The sequence below is a fragment of the Peromyscus californicus genome, unplaced genomic scaffold (assembly GCF_007827085.1).
Source record: "Peromyscus californicus insignis strain IS unplaced genomic scaffold, ASM782708v3 Scaffold_15__1_contigs__length_86483966, whole genome shotgun sequence".
NCBI classification, from domain to species: domain Eukaryota; kingdom Metazoa; phylum Chordata; class Mammalia; order Rodentia; family Cricetidae; genus Peromyscus; species Peromyscus californicus.
Genome location: NW_026294447.1, coordinates 82,334,231 through 82,358,795, shown reverse-complemented (window position 1 = coordinate 82,358,795; position 24,565 = coordinate 82,334,231). Strand labels below are relative to the sequence as shown.

General features: G+C 40.1%; 1 protein-coding gene across 1 annotated transcript in view; it reads left to right on the top strand.

Annotated features, from left to right (window-relative positions):
• Mnat1 (MNAT1 component of CDK activating kinase) overlaps window positions 1–24,565 on the top strand; it is a 167,282-nt gene that overhangs the window by 74,508 nt on the left and 68,209 nt on the right. Inside the window, exons 5-6 of the mRNA XM_052739600.1 lie at window positions 2,337–2,477; window positions 9,385–9,510. Coding sequence (XP_052595560.1) covers window positions 2,337–2,477; window positions 9,385–9,510 — 267 coding nt within the window. The remainder of the gene's footprint in view (window positions 1–2,336; window positions 2,478–9,384; window positions 9,511–24,565) is intronic.

Sequence of the window (24,565 nt, the reverse complement as noted above, 5' to 3'; positions counted from 1 at the left end):
TGTATAGATACATGTAGTTAGGGGGATATTCACATTACTGTAGCAAAGACCATTTTGAGACCATTAAGTTAAACTGTACTTTTTAAGGAATGGATCTTTAAGGTAGACAGCTGTTATTGCTAGTGTCTGTCTCTTTTATTACCTCTGAGCAGTTAGGTTTGCATTTGAACACTGATCAAGCTCATTTCCATCCTTGGACTTTACCAACTAAGCTTTTTTCATAGCTCTGAGTTTGACTGTTTTATATACCTCATGTAAGTGAATACATAAAGTATTTATTGTGCTTGGTTAAGTTTCCTTAAAATTTCTAAGACTTATTTTTGATCAGTCCTGACTAAAGTTTTGTATGTTCTTTAAAAAAACTTGTAGTCTGCTCCTTTTAAGTAGAATATTTTGTGTATGTATTTTTGTGCCATTTTCTATATAGTATTGTTTGAGGTCTGTGTTTATTGACAGTCTGTTTGGATATTTTATCCATTAATTAAAAGTGGACAATTGAAATTGTTTCTTGTGTTACTGCCTAATTCTCCCTTCAATTGTCATTGTACATGCCTTATATATTTAGGTGATCTGATACTGAATGCATATATAACTTCTATATTTTCTTATAGGTTATACTTTTTATCATTCTATTATGTCTTTCTTTGTCTCTTGTGATATCTTCTGACTTAAAGTCTGTCTTGTCTCTTATTGTATTCCTCATCTCAGTGAATGGTGCTAGTGTCCACCAGTGCTGAAGCCATTGTTCAGTCTCTATGATTTGTTGATGGCTTATGTTGGAAACCTGGCTCTTCTAATTCTAGTAGTACATAGTTAAGAGGACTTTTCACAAAGTTACTTGAATGCTATTGTACCCAGTCTTCCGGTTAGCTTGAGCCCAGTTCTGTTTGTGTGCATGTCTCACTACTTCTAGTCATCTTGGGTTCTCGAATGTCTTCCCAGGGATCCTTTGGTGTTCTATAGGGAAGTGCTGTGATCTTCCTCCTCCTTTTTTCTCTAGCTCTATTGAAAACACTTTTCCATGTCTCATACTTAACACCAAACAACCTAACTTGTTTCATATCTTTGCCCTGTTTGCTTAATAGGTTGTTGTACTGTCGGGGGAGGGGTATCCAATACCTACTGTTTGAAGTTCTAAAACTATGTATTGCTTTCCTAGGGCTACCAGAACAATTTGCCAAAACCTAGGTGGCTTAGCCATTATTTTCTCACTATTATGAAGGCTAGAAGTCTGACATCCAGGTGTCAGCAGGGCCATATTATCTCTAGGCTCCAGGGCTGGATCTTTCTTAGCCTCTGGTGGTAGCCAGCAAGCATTGTCATGCTTTGTCTGTCTTCACATGGTCTTTCCCCTATGTGTCTGTGTCCAGATTTCCAGTAGGATGTTATCTTAACTTGATTATATCAGCAGAGATCTCCCCTCTCACTCCACACTAAAAAGAAAGTCATATTTATTAGTACCATGATGTCGATCTTTACCGTCTCTTTTCATGGGATACAGTTCACCACCAACACTATGAAACCCTTTCTATTTCTACTTGTAGTCCCAAGGAAAACTTATGAGCAGATCAACAGTGTCATTACTGTGTATGCAGTATCCACACCTGATACACTTAATTGCAAACACTCAGACACATTATATAGATACATCTTTTTACAGATGCTCTTACTAATCCTTCTTGACGACGTTTGCATTCCCTTCTCCACTGGAAGCTTGCATTAAAAGCACTGACTTATTAACAGGGGTGTAGGAATTTGTAAAACTGAGTGGGAGAATGCTCACAAGACTTAGCAGCTGACTTAGGGAGAACAGACAGGAGAGAGCAAACTGAATGGCTTTGAGAACGAGTTCACCTGAGGTGTGGGTTTGCTGTCGTCATGATAAGGACTACAGTGGACCTGATCGCTTGATTTTGCACACACTGAGTTCAGAGTACAGGAGCGCAGCTCCTTTTCTCCCTGAAAACTTGGTGTTTTGTTAAAGGAGGAATCTGCCCAATACATGAACTGAAAAAGAAAATCCACGATAAGTTCCATAAATTGAATGACTTTAAATTGTCTATAATAATTACAGATTACCACACCCACCCCACCCAGTATTAACCAGTTACTCCATTTCAGTTCTGGGCTTAGTCTACTTGGTTGGGTGTTTGTGATTCCCTGGGATAGTGCAGGCTCACATGAAATAATAGGTATCCTCGTTTATTCTGTGTAGAATTGTTCCGTTCTAGCACAAGTCATGCCATTGCTCTGTTTCCAGGAATACAGAGGGAGAGGACAGCGTGGATTGCTGTTGGTTGCTGAAGTCACCCATTCCCTGTGTCATTTCTGTTTAGACTCGGGAACAGGAGGAGTTGGAGGAAGCGTTGGAGGTAGAACGGCAGGAGAGTGAACAGCGAAGACTGTTCATCCAACAGGAGGAGGAGCTGCAGCAGGTTCTGAAGAGGAAGAACAAGCAGGCCTTCTTAGACGAGCTGGTCAGTACCAACGCCGACTACCCCTTGAAAACCGATCTTCCCGTGCACTTCGCTGAATAGTGGCATTTAACGGCAGTCCCGAGTGCCCCTGCTCTAGTTTACTTTCAGCTTTTCCCTAATACATGTAAATTTAAAACGATTGTTTGTTATTATGTGTGCCAGGATGGGGTGGGGTGGAGAACATGTGCATGCCATGGTGTGTGTGTAGAGGCCGGAGGACAATGTTGTTGAGTTGCTTTTTGCTTTATGTGGGTTCTGAGGATTAAACTCAGGTTGTTGGGATTGCAAGGCAAGTCAGGACCTTTATCTGCTGAGCAAACTTCTCTTTTGCTTCTGTTAGTTGGGGTTTTTTTGGGAGGTGGGGAGGAGGCTTTCCAGACAGGGTTTCTCTGTATAGCCCTGGCTGTCCTGGAACTCACTCTGTAGACTAGGCTGGTCTCTAACTCACAGAGATCTGCCCACTTCTGCCTCCAGAGTGCTGAGATTAAAGGCGTGCGCCACCATGGCCTGAAACAAGTTTTTTTTTTTGTTTGTTTCTGATAGTTGTTGATGCCATCATATATATTGTTGAATAGTAAGACATGTCCTTCAACCCCTCATCTCAAATAATTATTATGCTTACAGTTCTGCTAGTCAAGAATTCAAGTGGGCATTGTGGCACAGGCCTTTAATACCAAGATTTAGGAGGCAGAGGCCTCCTCCTCTCCCCTCCCCTCTCCCTTCCTCCTCCTCTCCCCTCCCCTCTCCCTTCCTCCTCCCCTCCCCTCTCCCTTCCTCCTCTCCTCCCCTCTCCCTTCCTCCTCCCCTCCCCTCCCTTCTCCCTCTCCCTTCCTCCTCCCCTCCCTTCTCCCTTCTTCCCCCCCCTCCCCTCCCCTCCCCTCTCCCGTCTTCCCCCCCCTCCTCCCCCTCCCCTCCCCTCTCCCTTCTTCCTCCCTTCCCCTCCCCTCTCCCTTCCTCCTCCTCTCCCCTCTCCCTTCCTCCTCCCCTCCCCTCACCTCTCCCTTCCTCCTCTCCTCCCCTCCCCTCTCCCTTCCTCCTTTCTTCCCCTCCCCTCTCCCTTCCTCCTCCCCTCCCCTCTCCCGTCTTCCCCCCCTCCCCTCTCCTCCTCCCCTCCCCTCACCTCTCCCTTCCTCCTCTCCTCCCCTCCCCTCACCCTTCCTCCTTTCTTCCCCTCCCCTCTCCCTTCCTCCTCCCCTCCCCTCTCCCTTCCTCCTCCTCCCCCTTTTCAGCTTTTTGTCTCTATTCATTTCACTTACAGATGAGAGGGTAACATTATAACTGACATAAATATAAATAATACTCAATAGATTGTTTATGTCTCTAAGCTTACTAAAACATTGTTTTTATAGCTTTTTCTCTTAATAGTTTCCCAACAAGCTGGTTTTTTAATGTATTGGTTATGTACTGAAATATAATGACTTCATGTCATATTTTTGCATGAAAAATAATATATTTGGATGAAAGGGGATTATTGTTAGAATATTAGTATTTTCTAGCAGTTAGCTCTGTATTCAACTTTGTTAGCAAATAGCACTAAGTGGCTATGGTCTGAGAAGTGGTTCATGGAATTAATACTTTATTATTGATACTTATTTTAACCCTTTGTGATACTGGTGACATCACAAGTATCATCTGGGGAAGTCTTTCTGCATTATTCTCTTTCTATTCTGTCTTCATATATTCATTTTCTATGAGGCATTTCTTCAGTGTTGACGTGCTCCCAGTCTTAATTGCTGTGTTGGATTCTATGATGGAATAAATGTAAATGTATTTTCTGTTGTGCCTTTGTTCAAAAAGCATTTTAAACCAGTTAACCAGAGGTAAAATAAAAAACAAAATTACATCTTAAATTAGATGTAGGTGAGAAAATAAATATAAATAAGAAAAAGAGGGTTAATGAGGAGTACACAAAAAGTGCTCATCCTGAAAGCCGGTCTAGGGCTGGTGAGATGGTCTAGCAAGTCAAGTGCCTGCTGCCAAGCCTGGCGGCCTGAGTTCAATCCCCAGGACCCACCTGGTGGAAGGAGAGAACTGACTTCACAAGCTATCCTCTGACATCCACATGTGCTCCATGGCATGCACATGTGCACGCGCATACACACACACACACATACACACACACACACACACACACACACACACACACACTCTAAAATGTAGTTTAAAAACCCCTCCCCACTTTCTGGGAGTAGAAAGTGCATTTGCTTCTGACTTGCTGGCCGCATCTAAGCTGAAGAACCTGTGCCTCAGCCACTGTGCATTCTGGAGCAGTCTCTCTCGCTAGTCCTCCGTGGTGTTAGGCTTGCTCAGGAGCACCGGCCGCTGCCTCCCGGAGCCGCTGCTGGCGTCCAGCTCCCTCAAATGCAGCGAGGCGTGAAGTCAGACGTTCTTGCTGTACAGTGTGTGTGATCTGGAGTTAATACCGGTTCTCGTGAGTTCCCGCCTCTCGCTTCCTGTTTTCTTCACCTGCAAGTCATTACTGCACATATTTTCCTCACTGTTTAGACCATGTAACATAGTGGTTAAATAATTCTTCGTAATTCGCTGTATTCATTATTAGTACAATACCACTGCAGTTGGGCTTTTTGATTTCAGCTTTTAAATTTGCCTTTATAGATTTTTAGTTTTAATATTTTGATTTTTATTTAAATTTTTTTTTTACTTTTAGTCCTTGACTAACTGAATTAAGTTTATTTTATCTTGATTAACCTGTATTAATGAAGTAACAATGTATTTTTCTATGTGTTTTCATAATAGAGCTTTATAAAAAAGGAAAGCTAGCATTACATTTGTAAATATGTCTAAAAGATTTAGCCTCGAATTATTCCCTGGACCACACTTATGTAAGGAGGACTTATCAGAATTCTTTTCTTTCTGTTTCTAAGTTTGGTCTTTGTGCCCAAAGTCACTTTTTAACCTTCTGAAAAGCACTGGCAGCACACAGTACTGGATGACAGGGTTTAAGGTTACAGTCTGAATGTTTATGGCTTAGCATTTGCCATAATGTTGGCTAAAAAGTCCATTTATTTTAATCCTAACTGTAAATTCAATTTTTTAATAGTTTGGAAAAAGATTTTTAATCAGGTTCTGTGTTATTAAATCTTTTTATATTCCTGTTTGAAAATTCTGTTCCGTTTATGTCTTAAATTTTATGAGTTAATGCTGTTGTCAAATGCAGTAGCTGATTCTTATTAGGAATATTGTTTGCCAGATGGCTTGCTTAAAGTCAGTTAAAATAATCTTTAAAAATGGTCATTATAAAGCTTTTAATGAGCATTACAGGCAGTCTTATTAAAATTTCTTTAAATATTAAACAGTGTGCCTTTAGGCAATTACTGTGGGCTCTGCAGCCTTCCAAGGTGGAGTGTGATGCTCAGAACAGAGAAGTAACCCCCCACTGGACCTGCATGTTCTCTGTTCTCCAGAGCACATTTCACAGGCTTACCCACTCTGGAGATACGTTTGTTATCGGAGCCCATGCTTAATTCTGCTTTAGCGCTCACAAAGGCGTCCAGGCTCCCAAGGTGTGAGCACTAAAGCAGAAGTGATGGGTTTAAAGGAAATTCTGTGGCTAGGTAGTAAGTGAGATACCTAGAATACTTACTTTTATAAAATTTCAGCTCTCAAGACATTTAAACACTCAGTTCCTTTTAATGAGAATGAGAAACAAGGATTATAATAATCCACTCTTGGTTAGCAACTTATTTGAAGTGAGCACTCTGTCTTACATTAAAATTTAAAAAATATATATGTATGTGTTTAAGTGTCTCTTTGTATGTGTGGGTTAACTGCCTGATGGAAGTTCTGGGCCAGCAAGCACCCTTAACTGTTGAGCCATAGCTCCAGCCCCATTTTCTTGCTTTTATATGTGGAATTTTGCTTTTTTTAGAATAAATTTTAGTTATATATAAGTATTTGCATTCACTTGCAAATATAAGTTAGAAGCCAGTGATTTAACTTTAAAAATGATTAATTATTTATGTATATGTGTGTGTATCTGTGTATGGGTATGTGCATGTGAGTGCAGGCACTCCCAGAGGCCAGAGGAGGGATCTGGATTCCTGGAGCTGGAGTTATAGGCTGTTATGAGCCACCCAGTGTGGTGCTGGGAACCAAACATAGGTCTCTGGGCCAGACAGATAGTTCAGTCACTAAACACTAAGACTCATGCTTTGAAATGGAGAGTTCAGTTCTAAAGCCAGGTCCTCAGGACGAACAGCAAATGCTTTTAACCATTGAGTCATCGTCTCTCCTGGCCTGGATGTGACTTTAAAACATCAATTAACTAGTTCTTATGTGTGTGGGCGCATGGCGTGTGTGTTTGCGCACGAACGTGGAGCTTTTTATTTCTTCTGTCTTTATGTGCTCTGGCGGGTTGAACTCAGGTCTCCAGACTTTTGGGCAAGCACCTTTACCTGTCCAACTATCTTCCTAACCCAGTGGTTTAATTTTTAGCCAAGAATGTTTTTTTATTTTTTCAGTTTGTGCACATGAAAAGATATATTAAAAAGGCATTTTTGGCTGTAGCCCATTTAAAATCTTCTTTAATGTTATAGATTGTTACAAAATCCCTGGTGGAGGTCTAATATTGTCGCAGGAGTGCACAACAGTGCAGTGCAAATGCTTTGTTGTGAGTATGAAATGAAAGGTATTGAAGGCTATTCTCTTATTGTTTCTTGTTCACCTTTTTTATTGCTAAACCCACGTTTAGGATCTATTTTATAAAGAAATTTGTGCCCTTACATGTTTTAGTTTTTGTGATATTGCTCTTGCAAAATTATTTTGGTTTCTTTCTTTCTCTCTCTTTCATGTGCACTGGTGTTTTACCTGCATATATGTATGTATGTCTGTGTGAGGGTGTCAGATCCCTGAAACTGGAGTTACAGTTGCTTGTGAGCCACCATGTGGGTACTGGGGATTGAACCTGGGTCCTCTGGAAGAGCAGCCAGTGCCCTTAACCATTGAGCCATCTTTCCAGCTCCTGGTTGTGTTTCCTAAGACAGGATCTCATGTAGTCCAGGCTGGCCTTGAACTCACTGTGTGGCTGAGGTTGTCCCTGCTTTTCCTATTAGATATCACAGCCTGTACCACCATGCCCTGCTATGTTATAAAATCTTGATGTTAGTGGAAGGAGAGAACCAAATCCTGCACGTTGTCCTTGGATCTCTGCCCATGCTCTGTAACATGCATATGAGGCAGATATACAAACAAACATGCAGCGATATATGCAATTAATATTGAAGTCTCAATGTGCATCTTTATTCTCAAACAATTCTGTTGACTCAAGTTGCTTGTTACTGCTTCTATGCTGAAACTTTAAAACAGTTACTTTAAATGTATTATTCAGTTAAATTTGTGTAGCTAGAGTTTTCTCCAGTCCTGCCTGGTCCACAGTCAGGACAAATCTCTTTCACCCATCAGTCCCACAGCCACTTTGACCCAACCGAGTAAACACATAGAGACTTACGTTGTTTAAACTGTTTGGCCGTGGCAGGCTTCTTGCTAACTGTTCTTATATCTTAAATTAATCCATTTCCATAAATCTATACCTTGCCACGTGGCTCGTGGCTTACCGGCATCTTCACATGCTGCTTGTCATGGCAGCGGCTGGCAGTGTCTCCTTCCGTCTTCCTGTTCTTTCTTTTCTCCTCTCTGTTAGTCCCGCCTATACTTCCTGCCTGGCCACTGGCCAGTCAGTGTTTTGTTTATTGACCAATCAGAGCAATTTGACATACAGACCATCCCACAGCAAATTTGTGCTTAACAATTATGAATGGGTTAGATTCGGGAAGAAATGAGAATCCTAGAAGGTTTGTTTTTGTATTATGAAATGTTAACAGGGGAGTTTCTTGAGGATTAAATTCTGGGTGACTGCTATTTTTATTGCTCAATACCCTGCTTTTTGGTGGACCTGTGGATTGAGTTTCAGATATGCTAGGCACAGCACTGCATCACCGAGCCGCGTCCCTTTCTCTATTTTGTGTTTTTAGATGACCTCAATAAGTTGCCCAGGCTGGCCTTGCACTTGTTGTATAGCCTTTCACGTGTAACTTCAGTATAAGAAATAGAAGAGTGGTGGGTTTTGTACTCTTTCGATTGTTTTGTCTTTGTTTCTGGATACAGAATATATATGGGAAGGGTGGGGCTGGAGAGATCCTTTCTCTGCATGTGTTTCTGGGTTCTTATTTGACTGACACCTCAGAAAGGTAAAAGTCTAGGTATTATTTGGGTTAGACATTAGCTCCACTGCACCTCAAGCATGTATGTGCTTCATGTTGAACAGGATAAATAACACTCTCCTTATTAAGATAAAGTGATTTGCTGTTCAAATATGGGTGTATACAGATTTGTGTAAACAGTGGTCCTGGGTAGTAACAATGTATGATATTAAATGTTTATCATTTTGTTACTTGATTAAAATGTGATTTAAAATTTAAAAATAAAATAAGCATGTGGTGGAACTTACAATAGTTCCATTGTGCAAAACCAGAACAAGGATTATTTGCAAACAGCCTCAGGTGAAATCTAATGGGAAACATTTCAAATGGTCTGAACTCTGGGGTGAGAAGAATGTGTCTCAGATAAACCTCTGATCTGAGTTACAGCCTTTTCTACTGCTCTTTTCCTGATTAGCTTTCGTTCTTTAATAAATGGATTGGTGGTAGATGAAATAAGACCCTATTATATTATCTTTAATGTGGATTTTATAAAACACCTGTTTGCAGGTTATTTTGATTTATGAGTCTACAGCAGCCTTTTCTTATTATGAAATGTTAGTATTCTTTTGTAAAGTGTTGTACATAAAGTGAATATCTAGCTGACATGATATGCTTCTAGAAGAGGCATACTTTAAAAGTTGTGCATTTTATGCTTTTTGTCTTAAGTTTCACGCTGAACGTTCTTACAGGAGAGCTCCGACCTCCCTGTTGCTCTGCTCTTGGCTCAGCACAAAGACAGATCTACTCAGCTGGAAATGCAGCTAGAGAAGCCCAGATCCACGAAGCCAGTGACCTTTTCCACGGGCATTAAAATGGTAAGCCTTATTTTAATCGCTAATTTGAAAGATAGTTTTCATGGCTATGCTTTTAAATTCTCTAGTAATCTCTACAGTAAAGTGAACAGTTCAGATGTTTAAGAATAGGTATGTTCTAGACCAAATGTCTGGAAATAGGGACACATATAGTATAAGGAAAGTGAAAAGTAGTACTATTCAAAGTATGCAAAACAGTTTTGTTGAGTATGCTGTGGCGTGGTGGTGGTGGTGGTGGTGGTGGGGGGTGTGTGTGTGTGTGTGTTACCAGAGATGGGACCCAGGGATTGTACATGCTAGGGAAGTGCTGTTTCACTGAGCTGCACCCTAGGTCCTGTTTTTCCTATTTCATAAACCTGGAGTTGTAGGTGAACATTCCTTGAAAGAAAAGTACATAAATATGCTTATTTAATGTGCTGTTTATCTGCTGGTATGAAATAGAGCAGTGGATTACTTTATACTTCTGCAGACAGTTATTTTCTATATAAATATATTTAAAATGTATTAAAGTCATTTATAGTTTCTATACACTCTAAGAATAGAGAGATTTGAATTAAAACATTGTTTAAATTTAGCCATTCAAAAGTAAGAATATGTTTATGAAGTTTTTTGCTGTAGTTTAAGATTTACTAGTTTTTATTTTATATAACTTTTTAAATACATCTATTTGTGTGTGTGTGTGTGTGTGTGTGTGTGTGTGTGTGTGTGTGTGTGTGTGTGTGTATGCATGCATGTGTGGAGGTTAGCTTGTAGGAGTTGATTCTCTCCTTCCACCGTGGAGGGTCTACGGATCAAGTTCAGGTCATCAGGCTTGGCAGTAAGTCACTGAATCATCTCACTGGCCTATGACTTATTTACACTTTTTATAGTAATTTTTATGCGCTTTGCATCCAGGGTCTTGAGATGCAGCTATAATAAAATGTATGATTGTTGAATGATTAAGTATATTTTAAAAGTTTCATTATAGTACTATAAAAGTATTGCACATGATGAAATTGTAGCTAAAGATTTGGACTGTGAAGTCAAGTTTGTCCCCTCATCTGTAAAATGGAAATGACAATAAATAGTTCATAAATTACCAAGGATGTTAAAGGAGATAATGTGAGACAAATGGCCAACATCATGCCTGGCTGGTGGTGAGCTCTCAATAAATGAGGGTAATTGTTATTAGTGATAGCGTGAGTTGATTACATGGATGATTATTATCATTTATTACATAATGGTTACATTCTGTTGTTATATATTGAGTTGGAATTTGACATGCATTTAAATGTTAGTGTGACCATGACCAATTTGCCTACTTTCATTCTTCTCATCTATGAAGTTAAGTCATTTACTTCTCTGTAATATTGTGCTGAGGGCTGAATAATGTGTTCCTTAACTGCTGCTTGACATTTACATAGTATCTGTAAGTGTGAAATAAAGTTAGTGTTCTGCAGTATTCTGTAATATCTTGTTTTCATAACATATAATATATTCTACATATTGTGGAGGCCCACAGAGGTTTCCTAGTGAGATCTGAGCTTGCTTTACCCAGCAGATCTACATTAGAGGATTGCTTGACCATGTGCATGGTTTCTAGGTGATTGAAAGGGTCTATACTTGGCTGAGCTAGGGGAGGTCTTTTGCTCCACCCCTTGGCATTCCTATAAAAGGCCCTTTAGAAGAGACAGGAGGGACTGGTGTACAAGGATCCAGGCCCTCCAGAGACTATCCTGTGTTTCTATCTGTTTCTCTCCCCTCTATCCTTCTATCTAAATCTCTTATCCCCCACTCCTCAAGAGTACCCTGGGGTAAAATGTGGGAGCCGGTCTCCCAGCTGGCCTCCCACAACATATATCTAGTATTTATTAATACAGCTGTACAGAATTTTTATATATTTACCATTTTTCTGAAAATATTTCACTTTAAAATAGAAAGTTCTACCAATTAAAACTTACAGATTTATAGCTGTTGTGAGATGATTTTCGTGTCTAAAATGTGTTATAAATTTTATCAAATAGAATTTATTTTATCTAGTTATGTTCTCTGTAATTTTCCTTCTTGTACCACCACTGTCCCAGTATTAATTTCCCGTGAACATTTCTTTGTATTAAGGCCTTCAATCATCATATTTAAATTGTCAGTTTGCCTTTCTTCTTTCTTTCCTCTAAAAATATCACCTAATAAGCATTCCATAGCTCTTGTTTGGAAGCTCGTTTGTTGAATGGATGGATGGAGAATAGATGAATAGACAGTTGATCAGAATTGTACCAAAGTCCATCTTAAAGAAAATCATTAAAGCTCTTAGTGAATGATATAGACTGTAAATATTTATCAGTTTGACATTGTGGTGAATGAATATTTTTTCATCCTTAAGTTAATTCATATTGCTTTAAAAATATCTGAAGTAGAACGCTGGGGTGATGGTTCATTTGGCAAAGTGCTTGCCACAGAAGCACGAGTTCTGAGTTCAGCTCTCAGAACTCATGTGTTTTTTTAATTAAATAAATTTCGTTTTTATTAAGAGATTTTCTATTCATTTTACATACCAACCACGGATTCCCCTGTCCTCCCACCTCCTGCCCCCCAGTCTTCCCCCCAACCCACCCCCATTCCCACCTTCTTCAAGTCAAGGTCTGCTGTGGGGAGTCAGCAGAGCCTGGTGCACTCAGTTGAGGCAGGTCCAAGCCCCTCCTCTCTGCACCGAGGCTGCATAAAGTGTCTCACCATAGGCACTAGGCTCCAAAAAGCCAGCTCATGCACTAGGGACAGGTTCCGATTCCACTGCCTGGGGGCCCCCTAAACAGTTCAAGCTAAACAACTGTCTTGCCTATCCAGAGGGCCCAGTCTAGTCAAAGCTAGGCATGGTGGGGTTTGCTTGTGATCCCGGTACTGGGTAGGCGGAAACAAGTGAATCCTTGTGTTTGCTGGACAGCCAGTGTAGTCCAGCCAGTGAGCCACAGACCTAAAATCAAGTTGGATAGCTCTGGAGGAATGATGCCAGAGATTGTCTTCCAGTTTCTACATGTGCACGATGCATTCACATCTGTACCCAAACCAAATATCTAATGTAATGTCAAGGAGCCATAGAAGTAGCGGTAATAGAACTGTGTAAATCAGGGCGAGCTGAGAGGATATGGTACTTGCTGAGCACTCTCAAGCATGATACTGGGCTTAGTAATGCACACCAGCAACCCCAACACCAGAGTACAGCAGGAGGATCAGAAATTCAAGGTCATCCTCGACTCCTTAGTGAGTTTGAGGCCAGCCTGGACTACATGAGCTCTTACCTCAAAGATGCAACAAAAACCAATATGTAGAATAGTCTTGCCATTGGAGTTGCTTCTCTGAGGTGAATTCTAGAGACAGAAGTGCACTCATACCAGGGTGTACTTTGCTTGTGTTGTATTTATCAGTTCTCTAAGGATGTGTATGAGAACTTGGCAGAATAAGAATCTGCTCTCCCACACAGTGAAAAGCTGAAGAAGATGGGGTGTGCTGCCTTTTGGTTGACGTTTGTCATTTTTATCATTGCATGAGCCTGAGTATTTCAAAGCTGTTCCTGAGGACATGCAATATTGAGGGGGCAGAAGTTAGTTGGAAAGACTAGTCCAGTCATTTTCTGCACGACGTCTAGTGCTTAGATAACACAAAGCAGTCACATACTCAGAAATGTCTCTCTCCCCTGCTGTAAACAGAGCATGAATGGTATGCAAGAATGAATTGCTCAAAAACGTCCAAGTATGGTTCTCATTGGAGACAACACCCTCACTTTAAAACACACAGACTGTTTCTTCTTACCCTTTGCACATGATTAAGACACAACCTTAGTTAGCAATTAAGTAGTGCTTCTGTTGAGTTTTTTCATAATGTATATAATCAGATTTGACAATCTAAGCAGAAGCCACAGAACCCATCGTAACTTTCTTCAAGTTCATGTTGCCCCCACTTGCTAGCTACAGCAACTTGAGTATCTCAGTGACTATTTCAGAACTGATCTGTTCTTCGCCCATTTTTCTTCATCTTTGCCTTCTAGGCTAGTTGCTATCAGTTGGTCTCTTCTGAGCACCCATGGTCTACTCCTAAACCTTTTGGGTGGTTCCCCACACGAATAGATAATAATAAATAATGTTGAAAAAAATTGATAACTTCCTTGCTTAATATTTTGTTGTCTCCCCAGTTCACTTAGAATAAAATGCAGAATATTAACCATCCTTCCTTCTTATATATGACAAAGTGACATTTGAACTGATAAGTTTATGATGGAGAGTTAGCCATGTGAAATTCCTAGCAGAATTAACAGAGTAACAAAAACCTGTGCAAGAAATGGCTGTTATGCAAACAAAAGGTACCAGTAACAGAATATTTCCCCTGCCCTGCTTGTTCATTCTAGTCAATTTTCGGAAACTTTTTTTCAACCTTCACTTTTTGAGACAGCATCTTAAGTAGCCCAAGCTGACCTTGAACTCTTGAGGTAGTGGGAGATGATCTTCAGCCAATCTGTCTCCACCTCCCAGATGTTTTAATTACAGGAGTGAGCCACTGCACTGAGCCACACTGAATTTTGGGTTTTCGTTTTTTGAGACAGGGTTTCTCTGTGTATCCTTGGCTGTCCTAGAGCTCACTCTGTAGACCAAGCTGGCCTCAAACTCACAGAGATCCGCTTGCCTCTGCCTCCCAAGTGCTGGGATTAAAGGCGTGCGCCACCACCGCCCAGCTACACTGAATTTTTTTGATAGTTCTGTCTAAAGTATCTTTTTTTTTTTTTTTACCCACATGCCAGTATTTTATACTGTTAAACTCCTTAAATGTTTACTTCTATGTTTAGCATATGAACTTTGCAATCCTAACACTAAGAATTGGACAGGGTTTTATGAAATGTTTTGGGTAAGTGAATGTTATACATTGTGTTGATATTGATGGAGACTAAAGATATGCAAGTACTTTGAAGCCTCTTTGTTTTTATGGAATACCATGCTTGGAATAATCTTCAATGATTGTGAAAACACTGGCTGTAGTTTATAAGCAGTCATCATATTGGTTTTCACTGAGGGCTTTGAGCGGAAGGCGGTATCCCCAGCCATTCCTCTGCATTCCAGCGCTTACCTCCTTTTGCCTCCTCTTCTGTAGTGCTCCCTGAGTCTTAGCGGGATGGTATAAATGTCTTTTGTTTATGGCTGAGCACTTGCCTTTCAGCTTCGTGCAGTAGCCACGAGTCTGTATTCACCACCACTCACTGGAAAGATGAGCCATTTTATTTTAAGGGCCTTGAATGTCCTTGGATTTTGGTGAAACCAATACCCCACAGATAAAAAGGTACAACTACATTAAGGTCAGCTTTCAAACTTTTTGAAGGACAATCATTGATTAACAAATGTATTGTAATAAACACAACACGAGGAAGGTTTCTGTCTGTATACATGTGTTTTCTTGATGAGATTAGGAAATGCAGGCCCAGCTGGCCCAGGAGCACACCTTCTCATGAGATAGGAAGAAGTCTCAATCTCTGTTCATTCTGGACACTTTAGTCAACTCCTTGAGTATGTGTGGCTGTTATGGCGAGACTTGAGTGTTTAACAGGGAGGTAATAACCCCTGGCTTGGGTCAGCAGTGTTGAAGACTCACAGAGATACCAAATACTAAAGAATGGACTCCCTGAGAGCACCATTTCTGAATTCCCATGATGGTTTGCTGGTGGAGATGCCCACTGTTTATCTGACCATTTGTGGGTGGGGAATTGTGCTGAACAGATTTCTCTCTCTCTCTCTCTCTCTCTCTCTCTCTCTCTCTCTCTCTCTCTCTCTCTCTCTCTCTCTCCCCCCTCCCTCCCTCCCTCCCTCCTCCCCTTCTCTCTCCCTCTCTGGTAGAAGCTGTGTCTTAGTGTGAATTTGTTTTTTAACCATGTCTAGCATTTACCCAAGGCTCTTAATTCTGTCTCTATAGTGCCCTGATGTTCTGTGTGCCACAGAGTGCTCTCATGTGGGGACACAAGGCAACCTACAGGAGTCGGTTCTTTCTCCACCATGGGAGTTTTGAGGATTGACCTCAGGTCATCAGGGTTGGTGGCAAACACCTTTACTTGACAAAAGCCTTTGCTTAATGACCCCCAAACATCAAGTTTGATGCACAAATTGATGTATAGCTTTCTTTTTCCTTTCATAACTCTCTTCACCCAGCTACTTTTTTCAACTCTTAAAACTGCCTACTTCATGTGTTGAAATGTTGAGGTGCCTGCTAGTTACTGGATGATAAATGTCTTGAGGGTAGAAGCTTCCTATTTAGCTTAGTTTTCTATAGTCATGAGTACATAGTACTTAAATAGCATTAAGTATTTATAATCAGTTTTAAACAGCAAATGCAGGTGATATTAATATATCCTTATGTAGTGTAAAGAAAACAGTACTAACTAAGAAGTGGAGTTTAAACTTTGGAGTCATGAGACATGATGGTAAAGGGAAAGAAAGTGGACGTGTAGAGATGAAATGGGACAAGACCCTGGCCTCCTGTAGCAGATGTGGTCCGAGGCTCAGGCACTGCTTTCTCTTCTGAGTTTGCTTTCCATCCTGAGTTCTGACAGCTTGGCATCCTCGCTGGCATCCAGTATTGTGAGTTTAAAATCTATCTTAGCTGTGTTGAGTAGGTACTAGTGGCATCACAATATGGTTCTAGGATTTCCCCAAATTTACTATTTATCATCTCTTTGCACACTTACACATACATACATACATATATATGTATATATATATAAACAAACTTGTTTATGGGTTGCAATATGATTATTTTAGTAAAATTGCTAATTCAGAACATGTGGTATTTCCATTCCTTAAGTATTTATCATTTCTTTGTCTTGGGAACATTCGGAGTCCATTCTACCTGCAGTTTTGTTTTTGGCTATAGTTACATGCCTGCAGTAGAGCATTAGAAATTGTCCCCCCTGACCCCCACCCAGCTTGCCCTGGACCTGTTATCCACCTTTCCCTTCAGTCACTGCTAACCACTCTCTGTGTCTGTGGCATCAGCTACCTAATGTCCCTTGTTCCATTCATGCTGCCGAGAGACAGAATTCCATGTATGTTTACAGCTGCTATTCCATTGTGATTATATTCCCCGTTCTTCTCTTGGTGCACACTGTGGCTGTCATAGCATGGTGAATAGTGCAGCAGGAAACACAGGCTGCTGATACACTCTTGGATGTGCTGATCTCCTTACCTTTGGGGTTTATCCGGTGGTAGAGTTCATTGCTGTCCGTTAGTGGTTCTGTGTGTAGTGTTTGGAGGACCTTTCCTGATGTTTGACAGTGGCGGTGCTGATTCATACCCTCCCCTGCTGTGTCTGAGGGCTGCCTTCACTGCACCTGCCCAGCCCTGGTCATTTGGTGAGAGCTGCTCTTCCCGGGTGCAGGGGAGGGAGGGGGATCGGGTGATGCTGACATCTCACCATGGGTTTTACCTGTGTGCCTGTTGGTTAGTGCTGCTGAGCACTTTCCATTTACTTGTTGGTTATTTGTATATTTTAAAGAAATATCTGTATTGCCTCCCCATTTCTAATTAGTTTATTTACTGTTGTTGGTTGGTTTTTATTCTATTGGCTCTTTACTCTTTGGGCGGGGTGGGGGCACAACCCAGCTCCCAAATAGCTTGGTTTTTTTTTTTTTTTTGGTTGGTGGGTTTTTGTTTTTTTTTTTTTGAAATGGGGTTTCCCTTTGCAGCCCTGGCTGTCCTGGAGCTAGCTCTTTAGTTCAGGTTGGCCTCAAACTCACAGAGCGCTAGGATGAATGGTGGTTTTAAATACATTTTTAAATGCCTTATTTATTTTTATTTATGTGCATTGGTGTTTTGCCTGTATCTTTGTCTGTGTGAGAGTGTCAGATACCCTGGAGTCAAAGTTACAGACAGTTGTGGGTACTAGGTACTGAACCTGGGTCCTCTGGAAAAGCAGCCAGTGCTCTTAACAGCTGAGCCATCTCTCCAGCCCCCTAGCTCCCGATGATCACACTGAGGATTATTCTTTGTTATGAATGCCCAGCCTTAGCTTGGCTTATTTCTAGCTAGCTTTTCGTAACTTAAATTATCCTGTCTACCTTTTGCCTCTGGGCTTTTATCTTTCTCTATTCTATATACTTTTCTTTACTTCTTACTCTGTGGCTTGCTGTGTAGCTGGGTGGCTGGCCCCTGGTGTCCTCTTCGCCTCCTTTTCTCATTGCTCCTCCCACATTTCTCCTCCTCTCTGTCTACCAGCCCCGCCTCTCCTTTCTCCTGCCTTGCTATTGGCCATTCAGCTCTTTATTTAGACCATCAAGTGTTTTAGACAGGCACAGTAACACAGCTTCACAGAGTTAAACAAATGCAACATAAAAGAATCCAACACATCTTTGCATCATTAAACAAATATGCCATACAAATGAAACACATCTTTAACTAATATTCTACAGCAATCTACTACTGTTTTTCACTGTTGGGTTGAGTTTCTTACATTATGAATATTAATCCCTTGCTGGATGGATGGATAGACTGAAGATATTTTCTTCCATTCTGTATCTGCTGTCAATTTTGTGTTTGGGTTTGCCTTTCTAGTTCCTTACTTGTATTATTAGTTTTGTAGTTGTTTTTTGATTTTTTTTTTTTAAGACAAGATTTCTCTTTTTAGTCTTGGCTGTCCTGGAACTTGCTCTGTAGACCAGATTGGCCTGGAACTCAGAGATACACCTGCCTCTGCTTCCCAGTGTTGGGATTAAAGGCATGTGCCACCATGACCAGCTGTATTACTAGTTTTTTTAAAAAAGTTTGTTGATTTTTTTCTAGATTTTTTTTAATAGGCATATCTCATCTTAAACTCACTTATTAGTGTGGCTTTTTGCTATATCCCATAGGTATCTGTACGTTGAATTTTTATTTTCATTTATTTCAAGAAGTTTTAAATTTTCCTTTACTTTTTTCATTGGTCCATTGTTCTCAGGAGCACATTGCTTAGCCTTGGTGTCTGCCCAGTTTCTGAAGTTACTTTGATAATTTATTTATTAGGAAAGACACATGATATTTTCATTGCTTAGAATTTGTTGGGACTTGTTTTGTGACCTAATATAAGATCTTTCTTGGAAAATGTTCTATCTGCTGAAGAGAAGAATGTATGTTCTCTAGCTATTGGCTACATGTTTTTCTCTCTTTTTTTTCTTTTTCTTTTTTTCTAGACAGGGTTTCTCTGTGTAGCTTTGGTGCCTGTTCTGGATCTCACTCTGTAGCCCAGGCTGGCCTCGAACTCACAGAGATCTGCCTGGCTCTGCCTCCCAAGTGCTGGGATTAAAGGCGTGCACCACCACCGCCCAGCTCCAGCTACATGTTTTATAAAAGTCTTCCTGCCACTTGGTTTAGAGTTCCTTTCTGATACCTTCTTATTGATTTTTTTTTTTTTTTGGTCTGAAAAATTCTGTCTAGTTGGGAAGTTGTGTTTTATTTCTTTGTATAATGTTTTTTTCTTCTTTCTCTTCACTTTACTCTGTGATTTTTGTTTTGTTTTATTGAGACAGGGTTTCTCTGCGTAGCCCTGGCTGTCCTGGAACTCACTATGTAGACCAGGCTGGCCTCAAGCTCACAGAGATCCACCTGCCTCTGCCTCCCAAGAGCTGGGATTAAAGGCATGTGCCACCACTGCCCGGCTCTTACTCTGTAATTTTAATTGCCCATAAGTTATCTTCCTTAATAGTTAGTTGATGCCTTGCCCATTATGTTTTTTTAGCCGTTTCTTGTATTTGCTTTGGGAGCTGCTGTTTCTGTGTGCTCAGATTCATTAATTTTTTTCTTTCATACTGCCTAATATGCTGTTTACCCACTGTCTGTTTTTTATTTCTTCATCCCCCCCCCCCCCCCCCGGAGCTGAGGACCGAACCCAGGGCCTTGCACTTGCTAGGCAAGCGCTCTACCACTGAGCTACATCCCCAACCCCTCTTCATCCTTTCTTGTCCCTCCCTTCCTCTCTCTCCCCCCTCCCTTGCTTCCTTCTTTTCTTCTCTTTTGTTTTACTTTTTGTTTGAGACAAGGTCTCTCTACAGAGCCCTGGCTGGACTCAAACTCACAGAGATCTGCCTGCCGCCTCCCCACCCCAGTGCTGGGACTGAAGTATGCACCACCTTATTTTTCATTTCATGAAGTGTATGTTTTTATTTCTGGAATGTTCTATTTGGGTACTTGCATCTTTCATTTTTCACCTCATGTTCGTTTTCCACCCTATCTTCTTGCGCATATGGAACATATTTATATTACCTATACTAGCTAGGCATAGTAGCACAGACCTGTCAGCCAGTCCCTCAAGAGGTTGACATGGAGAGTCAGTATGAGTTTGAGGTCTGACTCGGCCACGTGATGAGTCCAGCCAAAGTGAGACCCCTGTCTGAAAACACAAAACCAGACCAACAAATATACATCATCGTCGTCGTCACTAATATCCCTTTCTGACATTTCACCACCAGTGTTAGTTCTAGGTTTGCGTTTATCAGCTGTTTGGGTTGTTTTGTTTCTTTTCTCCTGGGGCAAGGTGGTATTTATGCCCTGGAAGTCTCTTTATCTCACAACTGTGATAGTTTTTAGTGGTTGGTCATAGACTTACTGTCACATCTGCTCCTGTGTATTTCATGTTTTAGAGAGAGTTTTCAAGGAATTATTTTACGTTTCATTTTCAGCTCTTTAGTCCTAGGATACGTGTGGCTTCCACTTGTTAATATTGTTATAAAGATTTCTGTGTCTGTCTTCATGAGAGATGCTGCAGTGATGTGCTGTTTCCTTTGCTGTGAAAACCGTTGTCTTGCTTTGGTGTAGTGCCTTTACAGGATGCCTGCCGTGTTTTGTCAAGTATTTTGCTTTTCTTGAAAGTAAAATCTCTTCATTTTAAAAGGAGTGTGTGTAAAATACTGACATTCTTAGTTACATTCTTTGTAGGGCTCTCCAGCGAAATCATCGAATTCTAATTTGTTTGTTTATATGCAGTTGATAAAACCTAATTTAAAAAATAGATTTAAGCTATTCAGATATCACATTTTTATTTTTAAAGAATCTGAAGATTTTACTTAAAATATCCTATTTGTTGACATAAAGTTGTTACACTCCTCAAAATTCTCTTAATGCAACTATAAGAGTTATAGTGATAAAATTTCTAAATCTTCTCTTTGAATTTTGCTGGCTAGATGGATATTAATATTAACGTGAATATGTGTGTGTGTGTGTGTGTGTGTGTGTGTGTGTGTGTGTGTGTGTGAGAGAGAGAGAGAGAGAGAGAGAGAGAGAGAGAGAGAGAGAGAGAGTTACTTCCTCTAGCTCAAGCTGGCCCTAAATTCAACCTTGATCTTCCTGCCTTAGCCTTTCAAGTGCTAGATTACATGTGAGCCACTCTGTCTGGCTCTTCCTCCATTTAATATTAATGAAGTGCCAAAGATACATAGATGATTTGATCTACTGTCGCTCTGTGTTGTTCTTCTGTCCTGAGTGCTGACGTTGTAGAGTTTGTTTGTTTGCTTATTTTGTTCTGTGAGACACATGTCATGTTGTAGCCCAGGCTGGCCTGGAACTCACAGTGTAGCCCCAGCTTGACTCACATTTTATGGCCATCTTCCTTCCATCTTCCTTCTGAGGGTTGGGATTACAGGTGAAGGCTGCTAGTCTCCTCTCTGAGTGCCATTATTGTCACATATATCTTGCTCTTAAAGGAGCAGTTACAGAATTTTATAAATTTTTTCATCTAGTGATTTATATTTAATCTATTTAATTATTTAATTTAATCTATTTAGTATCCTTTACAATAAGTTTTTTTTGCTTAGTATTCTTTGTAATGATGGTTGGTTGTCATTTCCTTTTAGCTTTTCAGATTTTTTTAAATTTTGCTAATTCCTTAGTCATTGTTTAATCCAAGCCATCATAATCATAACCCTCTGCATTTACACAGCCCTTGCTCAGACTAGACAAATATTCTGCCACTGAATTTCAATCCTAGCGCTCTAGGAATGTTTTCATTTTGCCTAGTTTGAGATATGGTTTAGTTGGGTGAAAAAAAAATGCATGGTTTTTAGTGTGGTGACACATGTCTGGAATCCCAGCACTTGGAGGTAGATCGAGGCAGGGGGATCAGAAGTTTAAGGTCATTCTCAGCAACCTAGTGAACTTAGGGCCAGCCTGGGCTATATAAGACCCTGTCTCCACTATATATATATATATATATATATATATATTGTGTTTTTTCTTTCACTGATTTGGAGATCCTGTACTACCTTCTAGCTTTAATGGGTTCTAATGAGAATTCAGTTGTTGATTTTACTGGTGTTTTCTTGTTAGTAATGAATCATTTTAGCTTTGCTATTTTTCAACATTTTTTTAAAAAGTCTTTCCACAGTTCAGGTTTCTGATTTTATTTCCCATTTTAAACTTCTAGCATATGTGTAAATTCAGCTTGCTGAAGTATTTTAAAGTGTTTTATGTGTATGAGTGTTTGCATGTATGTATGTCATTGCACGCATGCATGTATGGGCGTTCCTAGTTCCTGAGGAAGCTGGAAGAAGGTATCAGATCTCCTGGATCTGGACTTGGAGATGGTTTTTGTTTAACCACTTTAGTTGAGGGCATGAACCTGGGAGAACAGGGCCTAAAAATGAGTCGTACTAAAGTCTTACACAATAGCCAACTTTATTCAGAGCACCAGACAATTTATACTCTGAGGGTTAAGAAGAGTCACCTGAGTAAAGCATACAATCACAAGGACAAGCCACATGTGGCAAAACCATGCTTTTCCGTAGAGGCCTATGAACAAGTAACAATTGCCAACTGTAATGAATAGTCTGGAGTGAACTCACTCCTATACTCTACATGGGAAGAACTCAAAGCACATTCCAAGAACAACCCATGTTATGGAGGCACAGGTTCCAAGACACTTGTTGTTTACTTGGAGTTTTCTCACAAGGTCTCGGAAATCTCCTCATAGAGCTTCATTCATGGACCATGTTCCAACAGTTGTGAGTCACCATGTGGGCTGAGAACAGAACCTGGGTCTTCTGGAAAAGCGGCCAGTACTCTTAACCACTGAGCCATCTCTCCAGCCCCACCAGTTCATTCCATATTTTTTTATGTGTGCATGCTCTTGAGGCTCATCTGTAGCCCTACTAGGGCTTCAGTTTTTATAATTTTGTCATGTGTTTGAGGCTTCAGTACAAACAGGAATTTAAAAGTTTCATTATATTTACACTTGGAACCTAAATTCATCTTATTTGATTGCCTTTTCCCTCAAGTTTTCATAGCCATGCGATTCAGTAATATCTCTTTGAGGAGGGACAACTTCAACATCTTTACTAGTGAGAAATGGAAATACTATGTCAAGTTCTTTTTTTTTTTTTTTTGGTTTTTCGAGACAGGGTTTCCCTGTGTAGCTTTGCGCCTTTCCTGGAACTCACTTGGTAGCCCAGGCTGGCCTCGAACTCACAGAGATCCGCCTGGCTCTGCCTCCCAAGTGCTAGGATTAAAGGCATGCGCTACCACCGCCCCGCTCTATGTCAAGTTCTTGTCTTAGCACATGGTGTTTTAGTTCATATTGTGAAAGCATTTTGTACTATTGCTTTAATTCTCTTTCTCCTGCCTTACAGGATTTTGAAGTCATGGAGTCATTTTCTATATATATGTCAGATAAAAATAAAGCTTATTATCACCAAGTATAAAATGTATAAAAATAAGGTTGATAATGATCAGAAGTATTAGCTTTTCTTAAAGGTCTGTATGATATTGATTAAACATTTTTTTTAAATAAACACTGAATGAAAACATTTGAATACAAATAAGAGATACTTACACAGTGTATTATAATTGCATTAGGAAATGCATATTCCTTCAGGTGTTTATGTCAATAACCATTTCACTGGACTATATCATTGCCATGTGATGTCTAGAACTCCAGTTCCCAGCTGGAGATCTGATTCGCTGCCTTTAGCCTTTAAAGTGTTACTATGAACAATAGGCAGGAAAGGCAAGAAGGGGTGACAGATGGCAGGGAAATAAAACAGTAAATTTCTACAGCCTTGTTTGGTTTGGCTAGTTCTTGTCCTAAGCACATGGAAATACTTTGCACGTTTGAGAATTGTGAGCTGCTCATGTGCTGTTCTGGAGCAACACTAAATCATTGGTGTAACAGAAACATGATCAGATTATTCCGTTTCGACTTTTCATTTCTGGGCCTTCCTTTGTCATAAGAAAATACATTTTTTTCTTTCAAATCATAATTTTGATAATATATTTGGAGCATCAAAAGCATGAATTTAAATTGGGTGGTGCAGTTAATATAAATAAATCATAGTTTTATTAACATTTCCGTGTTATCTATGGCCTTTTATAAAAATAGATGTTGTTAATGGGAGACTTAAAACATCGACCTGAAGTCACTGTAGTGAGGTGTTTGCAACTGCCTGTGCTTCTAGATTCCTTGTATGCTAATTGTGTTAATAAATTTTAAGACTAAAGAGCGTGTTCTAGTGTTGAATACATTTCCGTGTATATATGCAATACGGGTATTATTAATCAATCCCCTTTGTTACTGATACATTCACTAAGCACAAGATATGGTGAAAGTACGAGACATCAGATTATTTGCTTGTTACGTAGTGATTTACTTTAGCAGAATGCCTCTTGTGTTCAACATGTGAAGTTTGAGAGAGACCAGTGAACACTTGATCCAGGAAGTACCATCTCTCCTTGAACAACTATAGTATGTATGGTAGTAGGTCCTGCATAGCTGTGCCACACACACTTAGCTCTTTTTAATGAATATAATTGGAATTGACAAGGATCTGTATGTTGTGGAATATTATTTTAAGATGTGTTACATTTGTTTATGCTGTGGAACATTTTTTAATGATGCAAAAATGTGTTGCATTCTTTTCTGTTGCATTTATTTAACTCCATGAAGCTGTGCTACTTTACCTGTCTAAAACACCTGATGGTCTAATAAAGAGCTGAATGGCCAATAGTGAGACAAGAGAAAGGATAGACGGGGATGACAGGCAGAGAGAATAAATAGAAGAAGAAATCTGGGAGAAGCAAGATCAAGCAACAAGAAA